Source organism: Solanum pennellii, chromosome 5, assembly GCF_001406875.1.
Source record: "Solanum pennellii chromosome 5, SPENNV200".
NCBI lineage: Eukaryota > Viridiplantae > Streptophyta > Magnoliopsida > Solanales > Solanaceae > Solanum > Solanum pennellii.
Window position 1 is genome coordinate 10,917,404 of NC_028641.1, and position 16,357 is coordinate 10,933,760.

The 16,357-nt window shown below is 37.5% G+C and overlaps 1 protein-coding gene across 2 annotated transcripts in view; it reads right to left on the reverse strand.

Moving 5' to 3' along the window:
* LOC107020771 (mannosyl-oligosaccharide glucosidase GCS1) overlaps positions 1–16,357 on the reverse strand; it is a 38,009-nt gene that overhangs the window by 10,126 nt on the left and 11,526 nt on the right. For both annotated transcript variants that reach the window (XR_003578502.1, XM_015221263.2), the window contains exons 3-12: positions 9,898–10,149; positions 8,459–8,633; positions 6,372–6,458; positions 6,180–6,248; positions 6,008–6,104; positions 4,267–4,349; positions 3,348–3,455; positions 2,223–2,344; positions 2,004–2,111; positions 1,838–1,911 (exon numbers count right to left, since the gene is read on the reverse strand). Coding sequence is in view for 1 of the 2 variants with exons in the window: in XM_015221263.2 (XP_015076749.1) it covers positions 1,838–1,911; positions 2,004–2,111; positions 2,223–2,344; positions 3,348–3,455; positions 4,267–4,349; positions 6,008–6,104; positions 6,180–6,248; positions 6,372–6,458; positions 8,459–8,633; positions 9,898–10,149 (1,175 nt within the window). In the remaining variant the exon portion in view is untranslated. The remainder of the gene's footprint in view (positions 1–1,837; positions 1,912–2,003; positions 2,112–2,222; positions 2,345–3,347; positions 3,456–4,266; positions 4,350–6,007; positions 6,105–6,179; positions 6,249–6,371; positions 6,459–8,458; positions 8,634–9,897; positions 10,150–16,357) is intronic.

The following is a 16,357-nucleotide window of genomic DNA, read 5'->3' on the forward strand; positions in this document are numbered from 1 at the left end:
ATGGGGTTTTATGTTTATGAGACAACATACAATATAATAAATAAAAAGTCCAAATTGCATGTCCAAACAAAACATCAACTTCATCTCATGATTACATATTATGATTTCATATCGCATGACCAAACAAGTCCATTATCATAATTTTTTTCAAGTTCTTAATTGCCATGCATTTATTTATCATTCATGCTTGTGATTAATAGCTCAAAGCCCCAACATACCTCAAGAGTTTATTGAGCTTTTCGCTTTTGATAACATTGATGTTAACATGTTATTTGTTAGTTCCAGCACCAAATAACTAAGTTATAGTATCTATTGTGTTTTGAAAGATCTTCAAATAAGGAAGAAGACTTGATAGCATCCACAGTGGCATACTTGCATTAGAGGTTGACAGAGTTCAATGGGAAACCCAGGAGATGCTTATCGTGGAAGAAGAACTCAAGAATGATCCTAACAATTATAGAAAGGAGTGGTCTAAGTGCGTCGTCCAAGTGCTACATGAGTACACGCATTTCATGGTTCAAGTCCAATAGAGGAGAAATTTGGGGCCACATGAAGGCCCAAAAGAGAGCAAAAGGAGCTGCTATTGGCAGAATGGTTTGTCCTGAAATTTAGATTTCCATGCATATTGAAATTGAAAGCAGTAGACTCAACAGCTGATTTGAGGGCCTCATCTCCCCCTTTCTCGTCCTGAACTAGCAGGGAAAAGGCTTGTGCCATCGAAGACAGTGGATCATGAGGATACTTCCTCTCACAATTGTGTTCACCTCATTGAGTCCCACAAGGAATTGAATGAATCTCCTGTCCTGTTCTGCTTTGTGCAGATTCTCTTTCGCTCCACAAGTGCACTGACTCTTCGCATTCAAGGGATTTAACTCCCCCCACCCACCCCCCACCCCAAAAGCTTCTTAATCTGTGCGATAACTTGTAATGTCAAGTGCTCCTTGCAAAAAAGCTTGGCTCCATTGGTCCGTTCATAAAAAGTCCTCAAATTCTTTCCACAATTCAGCAGCACTATTAACTTATTCCACACAATCTTCGATCTCTTTCATAAGAGAATTTAAGATCCAAGAAGTGACCATGTCGTCACACTTCTCCCATGGTTGACACTTGGAGGACTCACGAGCTGGACATTCGCACTCACCATTGATGAAGCCTAACTTGCTCTTCACTGAAAGAGCTCACTATACACTGTGTCTCCATGATCGATAACCTATTTCACTGAATGGAACAGGAACTAGCATAGCATCGGGATTATCAGATGGGTGCATGTACAGAGGTCTAGTAGAATCAATGACAGAATCGTCATTTTCTCAATCTCAGCCATGAGAAGTGAAATCTGATAAGTGTCTCAATTTCACAAGAGAAATGTTAAAAATCTAGAAAACTACTTTTGCTACTAGGAAAAAATTGCAACTAGGGGAAGAATGTAGAAGAAGTAGATCTAAAGCAGGCAAACAATGGCAGCAAACAACAAACTCCAATCTAGCTATGGAGGATTCTGGGAAGCCACTAGAGAAAAAGAGAGAAGCTTCAGAAATAGAAAAGTGAAAACTAAAATGCATTCTCTGTGAGACCTCTACATATACACACCCAATCCACTGACTGACTTTAGAAAGCTAGGTGCCAGCTAAGAAGAAACTAACTAACTAATAATGGGAGATATTTAACCACTAACAAACTGTTAAGCTAAGCTAAGTACTCACTAACAACAAACAGACTATGAACCAATACTAACTTTACAAGACAGTATAATAACATGTAGTCAGCTATAGCTATTCCAATAAGAGAAGGATATCTTCTCAAGAAAGTTCCGAAGAAAAGGTAGAGAAATAAATACCTCGCAAGGCCAAAAACAGTGTCGGTGGGTTTCCATTAGTTGGATGCTGAAGAACAAATTCTTCTGGGACCTTACTGCAAGGTTGACCACATAGAAGTTTCAGATGGGATTACAAGAAAAACTATGAACTAGTTAACTAAGCTTAACAGGATCCACCATATATTACCTCAATGCTTCGGCACCTAAGATTAGCTCGCGCGGAATCCATCCATCAATATTCATCAGATCTAACCAATGTCCAATGATATCCAAGCTAATGTATACATCCCAACGCCTGATTGATTCAAGATTTCCCTTATAAGTGCAAATCAAAGGGACTAGAAACCAGCTAAAATACTATTTTCAAGCAGTAGAAAACAAATAAAAAAACAAACAAGTCACTGACCAAATTAGCAGTTGATGAAAACCTTCGTCCCATAGGAAGCCCCTTGGGAAGAAGGGCCGACTTGGAACTGCTGTATATAGCTCAGCAGGCCAGTATAAGACAGAATTATCCCCAGCATTAGGCTGTACAAGTCAGGAGCCATTGTAGAACTTCATTAGACATCTAAATGGTTATGATTCTTGAACAAACAACTAAAGGAATACAAGAGTGAAAATAATATAACTTCAAAAAGTGCTTTAGACATCCAAAGAACTTTTGCGACCAGGTACAAGTCTTGAGTAAAAGTTACACCTATTATCAACTTAGCAAATTAATCATCAGTACATCCAAAATCTTGAAGCATATACTTTGGGTGATTTAGGGAAGCCAATTTTATGTGAGTTCCCCGCTCATTAGATTCCTGAAGCCAAGGATACAAGAAACAAATGGCAACTTGACTAGATGGCAGTTTGGGGAATCCTTCCATTTATCATCCTTTGTGGGAAGGTGAGTGAAATTTGATGTCAAAAGTTATGAAATTGCATCTTTATGGGAAGGTGAGTGAAATTTGATGTCAAAAGTTATGAAATTGCATTTTTAGCATGAAGAAATATATTTGTAATTAGTTTTACGTTTTAACAAGAACATTTTCTGCTCTTTGCCCCTTGAGAAGTGTGCAATTGGAGATGAGAACATGAACCTAGTAGGTGTCCTCATCAATACTTCTTAAAACTCTTTATTTTCAAGATTTCAGCAACGTATCCTCTCCTCTAGTCAACTTTAGTCTCAAGTCAAGGGAAACAGCAGATAATCCCAGTAACTACTCAAGCACTAATAGCACCATTCCTAAAATCCTCCCATCATAGACTGACTGACGTGATTCCTAAATGCAGTATTACCGGAATATTCTTGCTTGACAAACATAGAAGAGAAAAAGTATAGTTACTTGAGTAACTTCCTAATTCAGCCATATTTTAAAGCTCTTACATTGTAGGCTCAGATATGATATTATGCTCTTCATCACAGAGCTCTAGATATTTTCTTGCATATAAGAGAAAAATAGAGTTATCTAACACTGTCATTTAGGTTATTGCACATGTCGCGAGTTTTCTAAAATAGCAGGGAATCACTTCTAGGATCTCTTACAGTGGAGATTGATGGAAGTGAAATCTTTGACTGGCCAAAGAAGTATCCAATCCCACCCAACATGTTTCCAAGAGCAGCCTTACCAACAGTCACAGGCTCCAAACCAAGCTGTAAAGATATGACATAAATAGTTCAGCATTATATGTATATATATAGAGAGAGATGTTGCATCATGGAAGTTAATACAAGGAAATGGCTTCCAACTGCAAGTAATACAGCATACAACAAGTGGTACGATTTTGTCATCAGCTCGATAGTCATTCCTTTTTATAAGAAGCATGATAGACATTCATATTTTTTCCACAATCTGAAAGAACTTGTAGAGTATTCACAGATTGAAATTGAATTCAGTCCAAAGTGATCAAATTACATAGTGAACTTTAGACGTGCATCGATATAAATAGAAAAACTTTATAACTACATTGACGGCATTAGGAGCATTGAATGGATTCAGTATGCTTACTTTCCTAGATCGGTGCAGCAAATTTAATAGTAAAACATGGGTTAGTTTCAGTTAAAATAATTACACATTCATAACATGTATGATGGTACTCACCTAGGTCTGTACTGCAAATATTTGTGTGGGTACAAGGTAAATTTGGTTTAAAAATATCTCACACTCATGCACATCCCATGAACTGCATGTAGAAGAATAAAATAACACATATGCTCTTCCGTTGGATCCCAGGTGCAGATTAGGGGAAGGGTATCTGAGGAACTTGCACAAAAGAATCATTCCCTTCATCATAAATTGCGACAGTTTTTGAGAGTAAAAAACTGAAAATATATTCCAGTATCTTGTGCTTGATATTATGAACATATAGGAGTTTGACAGTTCATTTTTTAACTTAAATAGGTAATTAAATCTCAGAGCAATTTGTCGCATAACTTGGGACACAGATTATAAATTGTTTGATACCTCATCAGATAGGATAAAGCTTTTCTTAAACTTATTGTCGAACTCCTTTTGCTTCTCAGAGAATAAAGTAGTCAGTGAAGTACCTGGAACAATGGGAAGAGTTTTGTTCAGGATGAGGATAGGAAAAAATAAATATAACATAGATAATTTCCCCAAACTGAACTTAATCAACATATAGTTACTGTTCGAACATGAATATGTTTATACAATCCTATTCAAATAGGAATAGGTTTATACAATCCTATTAGAATAGGAATAGGTTTATACAATCTTATTTAGAATAGGGATAGGAATACAAATAGAAATAAGAATAGTGAATAGTATCCTACTTGGTAAAGGATTGTATTCTAGCGTCTATAAATAGGGTCTCAATGTAATAATGTAGACACAACAACAGTTCAATAATATTTTTTTCCTATATTGCTCACACAATTTTGGTTTAGTAAAAAATTCGGGGCAAGAAATTTTTTGAATAACATTTCTTTTGCTCCTAGAATCAGACAACAATGACCAAGGTCAAACTTCAACTGGTAGACGGGATATGGCAATAGAAATGGGGAACGCATAACTTTCTTGATATGAAAATTCATAATAATTTCAACTAGGTAAGCATGCTTAGAGCCAAGGGTCTATCGGAAACAACCTTTCTACCCCATTAAGGTAGAGGTAAGGTCTACGTACAACCTACCCTCCCCAAACCCTACTTGTGGGATTATACAGCTTACTTAAATTGACAGTTTTACTTATTCTTAAACACGTATAAGAAATACGGAATATACTATTTAACTTTAGGGTCAATGAGGAAAGTTCACATAATAGGGACTCCTGAGAATTTAGAAACTGGCTTCCATAATATTATTTGATGAGAAAATGGCAAGTACTAAAATGTCCTATGAATTATGCTTGAAATATTTACAGAATGATCCAGCTTCTCATCAAATCAGCATGTATTCAAGAATGTCTAGTAGCGATTCTACATCACTAATTAATTCCTCTTTCGACAAAGAAGAAAACAAAAGTATATAAATGTTTTTTATCTTCTATTTATAGTAGGTTGTATCTTGAAAGCATCTCACGTTTCTCTCTTTGACTCTTTCAAAATAGCCACCATATAATGTTAGAATAGTTCTCCACCATTTCTGCTGTTCTTTTGACATGCCCCTTCTTTCTCAGCTTCTCATCAAATCAGTTGTATCTTCAGGCATTGTCCGTTTAATTCACAGCATACTCAGAAATAAATTTCATCATTATGAAACAACAGTGCAGTGGAAAAAAAAGGTTAATGCCTTAATGGTTTCTAGATTTGTTCCAAAAAGATGGCACCTGTTTCAAACTTGAAACCTCTATTCTGGAGGTTATCCTGTTTCAAGAATGTATTTCTTGTAACTACCACACACAAAATAAGCCACCTTAAGTGGTGGCTTTAGTCTTCATATGTTCTTCTAAGGCCATGAGTTATTACTCTGCGGTCTAGCAACCAAAAACTTATAACAGGAATTTACAGAAAAAGGATCCAGAGTTCTGTAGCTTCTTAAGTATTTATCCTCCGTGTTTGGATTAGGTTGAACTTTGGAAAAGTATACGCCTAGACCCAGATGGGCTTAAACGGATCGATATGGACAGTGAGGATTCACATAGACCCACATGGGCTTAAAAGAATCTAAAGATTTCCGCTTATCAACAAAAATATCTAAAGATTTCTTTTTTATGCCAATCATACTCTAATGAACTCAGCATAAACCTGTCAGCCTGCTGGCCCGTTCTTCAACTCTTGAATCACGAGTACTGGTTCCAGAAAGAAAAACAATGTCTGCTTTGAAAGGAATCCTAGCAGAAATCTGGATTAAAAAAACATACTTAACAATATACATATCAGCAGTAGTGAAGATAGTTATAATTGACTGAGAATGTACCTGAAATACTAAAATGCTGGGAGAATCATCAGATGAGTCCGAAAGCTGTAAATGGCCAAATTGTCTTGCCTAACAAAACATGGACGAAAAGCAAGCAACAGACTAAGTGGCCAACTACTAAGGTAGAAGGCTAACTGTAAGATTTGACATAAATTCCAGCAATGTAGCTACAAATATGAATAGTATGCGTACTTGGACTGCCAAATTTGCCTGGACTAGATCAGAGAGATTGTGAATGTGAGGTGTCTTGAAGCCAGAATAATGTACTCCAGATACATCCTACAAGAATCTTCAAATTAAAATCAAACCGCAGATAAGTGATAAACAATAGGACCACCTGTTGAAACATTAAAAAGAGGGTCATAGAGTACAATGCAGAGCTACCATTTCAGTTCTTGTAGTGTTAAAATATGAAGTACAGATTTGCAATTCAAAAGAGTAATAAAACGATGTCAAAGCAATCTTCTAGAATTAGCAATAAACTACAGGAAAACAACATTATAATAGAGAGATCTCAGTCATTCAGTCTTCAGGAAAGAAAGTGATAACAACATAATCAAGTTTTCTCCCATATAATTACAACATCTCAGATCAGAAGGGGTCAGTTCTCCTATAGAAATAACATTTATTCATACCTATCTTTTGAAAAGAAGGCAGAAATATTAGTTAAATGGATCTTTTTAACAATGCTTTGAATGACCAAAACACAAGCTTCTTAAAAAGAATCTTTAAACGCGCTAACAATCCCTTTATTGTTTGTATAATTTAGTGATGAAAGCAGTGTATACATATGTATAAGGTGTTAAAGATGCAACTAAGTCGTCATCATCAACCTCACTTTGGTATAAAGCAACCTCAAAACCAGCATGCTAACTCAAGTTAAACAGTTATCTCCCCTTTGCAAAGCTCTCTTCGTGGTTGACTGAAATTTGGTAGAAAAAAAGCCATATCTAGACCTGAGAGATTACATCCTTCCCTATAGAAATTTTTCTTTGAAATGTGAATGGTTGTATCCAAAGCAACACTGAGTGTTCTGGAAACTCTGTGAAGAATAAAATAAAATAAAAAGATTATGTCCCTTCCTAAACATGTATGGATACTAGAAGCTCTTTAACAGAGCACTGCATCTACAAGTTCAATTTTGCACCAAAGACAGAACCAAAAAGTGTTGTTAACATATATCTTCTGAATGGACTCTATTTGCCTTTCAAACACCTCAAGTTCCTCTTTTTTTTTCTTCCGAATTTTCCACCATATACAAGCTGGTTGAGTATTCCACCATTTCCTCCTTACTTTATCAGGCCCCACTGTCTTGTTTCCTGGCATCCTTTCCTCTAGAAACATGGAAACTAACATTCTAACTACCCTACTAAAACTAGTATATAAGGTAGAAATGACTGAGGTTCTTTTTTTTTTTATTTCCAACTCATCTAATTTTAGAAAGACTGGAAATGCAAAGCATGACAGGTTAGCATTTCTCGACTTTTACTTCTTCCAAAAGTTTTGTAATACACCTTGTACTCTTAGTCATACCCCCTCCTTATTGCACTTTTTATTTCGCTACCAAGCTATATCCTTACAGTAACCATCATCCTTATAGTTCAACACGCAAGAGTGAAGTCGGTTTTGGTTTGAACAGGTACTTTTCACAAACTTTTCTCCAGCTCAATTGTCTGGATTCTGGAGGGTTACTTCACCCTGAGTTCGTGCTAAAGCAACATTTTCCTGAGTTCATCTTCATGTGAACCAAAAAATAGCCCTCGATATATATTTTGTAATGAATCCATTAGCATCTAACAGAAACTTAATCAAAGCAACATACCTCCAAAAGCTGTACGTGACAAACAATTGGAAAGCATGATTATTGTGTGCCTAACCTTACCCGAGGACCGCAAAAGACCTCCTAGGCTCCTACTTAGCTATCCTCACAAAGCAATAGAAATGAAGGACATAGAACCCTCCAATAAGAACACAAAAAAAAAAGGAAAAGAAAAGAGAAAGGCCACTCAATGTAGCATTGTCACTTCAAATATTCAGTGCCGCTAAAAACAATTTTTTAAATAGATCGGTATCCTCTTTAAATAATAAGCCTACAAAAATCAGAAGAGAGATTTTAGCCCAAGCCTTGTCTCTGAAGAGCTTCACATCTTGAGAAAACATGTATAAGGCAATAGTTAAAAGGTCAAAGAACCATACGAATAGATGCATAATCACAGCTGATTGAAGATCACTGAAATAGTTGAGTTTCAATTGCATTTGAAAATCAGTCAGCAAATTACCTCTGAAAATAAGTGGAGCTGCCAGTCTCCAATGTCACTACGTGATCCTGATGCCAAAATAGAATCACCATGAATATCCAAGACTCGGCTACCCAAAGTAAGACTTTTCCCGCCTTCATCAGCCACATAAAAAAACAAGTGTGCAGTTTTTAACATTTCTTCATCAGGGACAGATCTGTGAAGAAATTTGAGTGTCAATTGTTCAAGGGATAAAAGACATGAGACGGATATACAAATTCATAACTATAATAAGATTTCAGTTGGAAATACAGCTTTTCAGAAAAGAACATCATTCATGCTTAAAGTGGTCGCAATACTAAAATTAACTTGTGAAGTAAATGCAGTAGAGACTTTCAATAAGAGAACAGAATACCCTAGTTAAGTTAACGATGATCATCCGTGAAAAAATAACCAACAGCCACAATCACTGATCCCACTGCTTTAAAGATGCAAGGGGCAAACAAATTTTCAAGAGTCCAGGCACTCTAATCTCATTCAGCAATTTTACCACACATTTTTCTAATGTATTGTACGTGCACTTTAAGTCAAGATAAGCCATCAAACATGAAATTTATTATTCAACTTGAAATGATCTTACATATTGTTGATTAGCATAATTTAAAAGGCATGGTTCTAGGAGATTTTACTCTTGCCAAATTGTAGGAGATGATTGATTTTATTATTTAGCTGTAATTCAGTCTTTCCTATTATAGTCAAAGGATTCTTTGTATAAATGCTCTTGTTTTATGGGATGTAAAAGTATAAAGAAGCTTTTTCTTCTTGACCAATATATACAGATATATCTTCCAAGAAATTCCTTTTTTTTTCCTAGATAAAGTAAATTTTATTAAAATCAGAACCAAGATGATACTGTATGGAGTACAATCTACCTCAACATTACAGTTTCTCCACTACATCCTCATATTTTCAAAAAAAATCAGAAAGTGATTCACATTTTCTACGTTATAGCTCCTACACCCAAAGTACAAAAATTTTTATCGTCCAGACAAACCTAAATCAAAAGTATAAATCATGTAAACACCTACTCATTATAAAAGAAATATGATATTCTTCCCTTTTAACATCTGTTCCTCTCCAACCAAACAGTCCACATAATGCATAATGGACCTGTAGACATATTCACAACATGATACCAAACAAGAAAGGAGTTGATGAAATAAAGACAAACTCATTTTGTTGATTGCCTGGGTCATTCAATCAACCAATGACACCTATATATCATTAATTGCAGAAAACAGATGAAAATCTGTAGCAAATGACTACGCTTTACATAAGACGGAGCAACGCGCTATTTCCTTACTAGATAACCTGATTGTATACAAATTTCTACTTTAACAGGCACGACATTCACAAGAGCCAAGTATTTTGCATGTCAGGCTAAAGAAAGGAAGATCATGAGAGATGGTAAGGAGAAGTACGCATTGCTCTGCACTCCAATTCGAACAGCCCAGTCTCCACCATAGCCACTACCATGATCCTTGGATTTCAGAAAACTAGTAGTCAAGGTCATTGTCTGTTCACTCAGAACCTGATGTCCATAATCCCGTCCATTATGACTAGTCCAGCCATATTGTTTCAACTCATCTGAATCTTGGCATACATGACGCATGAAATACCTCTCATTCTTGACTCCAAGCCACATTAAGCCAGCAACCAATGATTGCGGAGTCCTGCATATTATATTATAAGAACATATAAAGTGAAGCTCCATCAAAGAGTCCATTACAAACATATAAAAAAAAGAACCATGTAGTATACAAACAATAGAGAAATGATAAAAGATTTGACAAGACAACACCACCATGGGCATCCCCAGTATAAGTAAAACTTTTATTTCCAACACTGGACCATGGTAACTGATCCATCTACAAGTCCATTGCCTAGACAGAAATGCTCAATTGTGACACAGTTAGTCATCACTTTTCTCAAGTTGAACCAACAAAATCTACTCAAAATTTTCGATGGGATAACGGGATAAACACCAGGATGTTAGCATTATAGCATTCTATTTATCTCCAACATCTTTCTGTTTTCCATAACCTCAATTCCTCAAATATTCAAATAGAAATGGTAAACTAATACACAGTGAGTGCAGAACTTTACCATGTATTTGTGCAAATCTCTGCACCAAATGTCATAGCATGGAACTGCTCGCATTCATTCATTTCATGATATTAGGAATCAGGTAAAGCGCGGTGAAATGATATCACCACTTTGTAAGATTAAGATACTTTCTTCTGATTATGTCAGCGAAAGATGAACTTGTTTTATTCTTATGCTCAAGTTACAATAACCAAGAAAGTCTATCTATCCACATTAATTCTATGAATCTCTTTTTTTCAAACTGGTAAGGTTGTAGTCTCTAGCATTAAGGGTATGCTGGCCACCTCCCAAAAAAAAAGCAATTACAACTTCCCATTAAATTTATAATTTGAGCAGTATATTATATACACAACTGTTTACACCAAAAGAGCAAAGATAAAATACAATTCCATTTTACTTTATGAATGGAATTGGATACGTCTTCAAAACATCTATCATTCCTTTCTCTCCATATTGACCACCACATACATGATAGGATTAATCTCCACTACCTCTTCTGGCTCTTGCTTCCACCCCTCCTAACCCAGCAGCTCAGAAGGAAGGTCTGATGTATGCTCTGGCATGATCTAACTAGTGCATGTACTGATGAGGAAGAGGCTCCATAGCTGGGTAGTAAACTTGCAATACAAATATAGGTGTTTGTTTGTTTTCCCTGTAATATTATACAGAAAACATCGGTTAACAAGCTTTCTTCCTTTTCTCTGCAACACTTCTTGAGTTAGTCATACCCTCTTAGTAACCAACCAAGAGCCACTCATTCTACCTCCCAATCATTTGGTAATCTTCTGAAATAAGATGTCCTATACCTGTTGTTGTCCAGCAATCAGAAACAGTTACCTCACGATTCACACAAATTAGGTGCAAGTCTGGAGAAGACCTCCTTAAGAGGACTTAGATCAATCCACCCATCCTTCAAAAATTGTCTTAAAGACCTCCTTAAGAGGACTTAGATCAATCCACCCATCCTTCAAAAATTGTCTTAGTAACATTTCACACCTTGAGACAAATATTTGCTTCCAATACTGGCCATAGGTTCTTGATAGTCCTCCAAACGCCCATTCCATAAGAATCAGAGACAGTTTTCGTACACCAGGGACTGAGCTAACCATAGTTGGTCACTATGACTTCTTTCCACAAGGCTCTTTCCTCACAAGTGTATCTCCACAACCACTTAATTACCAAGTTTTCATTCTGTAGGTTCAGATTTCTGATTTACAAGTCCCCTCTTTTTTTGCTAAGAATCATGGTTTTCCAGTTTACCAAGCAGTACCCCATTCCTTCTTTATTTCCTTGCCATAGGAATTTTCTCCTCAGCCTGTCAAGATTTTTCACCACTTCTGCTGGAAGTGGGAATAGGGACATCACAAGAATGGGCAAAGAAAGGTATTGGGCCTTCCCATTAGCTAACTCCCTCCTAGAGACAGGTATTGGGCCTTCCCATTAGCTAACTTCCTCTTCGTTTTCTCAACGATCCCATCCCAGATTTCCAATGCCTTGTGTTTAGTACCCAGAGGCGTTTCAAGATAGGTTGTAGGCAACTGTTCTATTCTGCATCCCAGAATGTTTTGCCAACTCTTGAATCTTGGGACCTCCTTGATTGGGAATAGGTTGCTCTTCCCCATTTAACTCTCAAAGCTATAATAGGTTTGTTAGCTAAAATCTGATCACGCACATGGTATCAGAGCAATTGTGAGAAAAAAAATTAAAAAAATTAATATTTTCCGGTAACCTAGTTGTTGTCTGGATAATTATTATTTTCTGTCACTGTTTTCATAAAATTGACACCACCACTAGCTGCGGAATTTCCCGGCGAGCAAAGTCCAGTCATCCCCACCGGAAACCAGTGCTACACGCGTCGTTACTCGCCGCCAATAGGATTTTCGCGGCGAACTGTCAGACCCACGCGCCGGCGCATGTGACTTTTTTCGGCCAGTTTTTTCGACAATTTTTTTTCTATCTGAGTCGCCTCTTCATTCTGAGGCTGACTATGTAATTTTTTTTCTGATTCCGACCAGATTGGATCGCCAAAATTAGGGTTCCAGCTAGTTTCAGCTGTTTCCGGCAAATTTTTTTCAAGATTTGAATTTTCTGACGATCAGATCTCAATCAAGATTTTTTTGTTGTTGCCGAGACAAATTTAGCATAATGTCTTTTGGATGTGATGTTTTTGGTTCTAAAAATATAGGGATTGGAAATTCTAGCCCTATAATCACTTCAGAACTTCTATTGGGAAGTTCAAACTATTTATCTTGGGCTTCGTCTGTTGAATTGTGGTGCAAGGGTTAAGGTGTGCACGATCACTTAATGAACAAGACTTATGTAGTCTCCTATGGCGTTCGATTGATTCAAAATTGATGCCCTTGTTTCGCCCATTCCAAACGTGTTATACAGTTTGGGAAAAGGCGCGTGCTTTATACACCAATGACATCTCTCGATTCTATGATGTGATATCTCGATTGACCAACTTAAAGAAACAAGAATCCGATATGTCTACTTACTTGGGACAGGTACAGGCAGTCATGGAGGATTTCAACACGTTGATGCCAGTAACTAGGGATGTGGAAAAACAACAAGAACATAGACAAACATTGTTTCTAGTTCTTACTCTTGCTGGACTTCCTCCTGATATTCTGTGCGTGATCAGATTTTAGCTAGCCCTACAGTTCCTACAATCGATGAATTATTCTCTCACCTCCTTCGTTTTGCGGCACCTCCTAATCACAAAGTCGTTTCATCACCCACTGTTGACTTCTCTATTCTCGCATCTCAAACCTTTGAAAAGCTTACATATCAGTCTACGGAGAATCGGCAAGGGGGAGGACGTTTTGGTAAACCTCAATCCAAGTGTATCATTGTCATAAATCTGGACACACTCGTGACATATGTCATATTTTGCATGGTCCACCACCCAGTTATGATCCTCTTGTTCTAAAGGAATATAATGAGTTCCTTCGAAATCGCGCAAGTAAACAGTCATCTCCACCAGTAGCATATGGTGCTCAACCTAATCAACCATCCAATAATGTTCATATTGCTCAGATAGAATATGATGAGCTTCTTCACTAGCGTGCAAATAAGCAAACGTCTCCACAAGTAGTTTCGGTTGCACAACCTGATGTGTCTGTCACGGGTAATTGTTTTGCTTGTGTGTCGCAATCTAGTACTGTTGGAACATGGGTCGTGGACTCTGGGGCTTCTGGTCATATTTCTTGTAATAAATCACTTTTATCCGATATTGTTTATTCGCAATCTCTTCCAGCTATTACTTTAGCCAATGGGATCCAGACAAAACCAAAAGGGGTTGGAAAAGCCAAACCCCTATCTTCTGTCACCCTAGACTCTGTTCTTTATGTTCCTGGTTCTCCTTTTAATCTAGCATTTGTTAGTCGTTTGACGAAATCCCTACATTGTAGCATAACTTTTTTCGATGATTTTTTTCTCACACAGGACCGGGATACGGGACAGATGATTGGAACAGGACATGAATCACAAGGCCTTTACTATCTTACCTCTTCAAATTCCTTGACAGCATTCTCCATTACAGATTCCCCAGATCTAATTCACAAACGTCTGGGACATCCGAGTCTATCCAAACTGCAAAAGATGGTGCCTAGTTTGTCTAGTTTATCTACATTAGATTGTGAGCCGTGTCAACTTGGGAAACACACTCGTGCTACGTTTTCTCGTAGTACTGAGGGTCGTTCAGAGTCTATTTTTTCATTAGTTCATTCTGATATTTGGGGTCCTAGTAGAGTCAGTTCCACCTTAGGATTTCGTTATTTTGTTAGTTTCATTGATGATTATTCAAGATGTGCTTGGGTTTTTTTAATGAAAGATCGTTCTAAGTTATTTTCTATTTTCAAAAGTTTCTTTGCTGAAATACAAAATCAGTTTGGTGTTTCTATTCGTACTTTCCGTAGTGATAATGCCTTAGAATACTTATCATCCCAATTTCAGCAATTTATGTCTCACCACAGAATCATTCACCAAACATCTTGTCCATACACTCCTCAACAAAATGGTGTCGCAAAAAGAAAGAATAGGCATCTCATAGAGACTGCTCGCACTCTCCTTATTGAATCCCATGTTCCGCTGCGTTTTTGGGGCGATGCAGTCCTTTCAGATTGTTATTTAATTAACAGAATGCCCTCTTCGTCTATTCAGAATCAAGTTCCACATTCCATACTGTTTCCTCAGTCACATCTCTATCCTATTCCCCCTCGTGTCTCTGGGAGCACATGCTTTTTTCATAATTTAGCCCCAGGGAAAGATGAATTAGCTCCTCGTGCCCTCAAATGTGTCTTTCTTGGTTACTCTAGAGTTCAAAAAGGGTATCGTTGTTATTCACATGATCTTCATCGATACGTTATGTCCGCTGATGTTACATTTTTTGAGTCTCAGCCTTACTATACATCTTCTGATCATACTGATGTCTCTATGGTCTTACCCGTACCTCAAGTTTTACATGTGCCAACCTTTGAGGGATCTACAGTTACGTTTACATCTCCAGTTGCAGTGCCACCACTACTAACTTATCATCGCCATCCACGTCCAACCCTAGTCCCAGATGATTCATGTCATGCGCCAGAACCTGCTCCTACTGCGGACTTGCCTCTACCTAGCCCACCGCTTGCACTTCAAAAAAAGGTATACGATCTACTAGAAATACTAACCCGCATTATACCTTCTTAAGTTATCATCGTCTATCATCACCCTATTATGTCTTTGTGTCGTCTTTGTCCTGTGTTTCCATTCCTAAGACTACAGGTGAAGCATTTTCTCATTCTGGATGGAGGCAGGCTACAGTTGATGAGATGTCTGCTTTACATAAGAGTGGTACTTGGGAGCTTGTCTCCCTTCCTGCAGGTAAATCTACTGTTGGTTGTCGTTGGGTTTATGCAATCAAAATTGGTCCAGCTGGTCAGGTTGATCGACTTAAGGCTCGCCTTGTTGCCAAAGGATATACTCAGATATTTGGGCTAGATTATATGACACTTTCGCTCCTGTGGCTAAAATAGCATTTGTTCGTCTTTTTCTATCTATGGTTGTCGTTCGTCATTGGCCTCTTTATCAGTTGGACATAAAGAATGCATTTCTACATGGTGATCTTGAGGAAGAAGTCTATATGGAGGTGTTTTGTTGCTCAGGGGGAGTCTAGTAGCCTTGTATGTCGATTGCGTAGGTCACTCTATGGTCTGAAACAGTCTCCTCGAGCTTGGTTTGGGAAGTTCAGCACAGTAATTCAGGAGTTTGGCATGACTCTAGTGGAGCTGATCACTCTGTGTTTTATCGACATTCTGCACTAGGTCGATGTATCTATTTGGTTGTTTATGTTGATGATATTGTTATCACCGATAATGATCAAGATGGTATCACCGATTTAAAGCAACATCTTTTTAAGCACTTTCAGACTAAAGACCTTGGCAGATTGAAGTATTTTCTAGGTATTGAGGTTGCTCAGTCTAGATCAGGCATTGTTATCTCTCAACGCAAGTATGCCTTAGACATTCTTGAGGAGACACGAATGATGGGATGTAGACCTATTGACAATCCGATGGATCCGAATGTTAAACTTCTTCCGGGACAGGGGGAGCCACTTAGTAATCCTGAAAGGTATAGACGACTTGTTGGAAAGTTGAATTATCTCACAGTGACTAGACCAGACATCTCTTTTCCCGTGAGTGTTGTAAGTCAGTTTATGACTATCACAAGGACTTCCCCTTGTGATAGTCATTGGGAAGCAGTTCGTATTCTTTGTTATATAAAGTCAGCCCC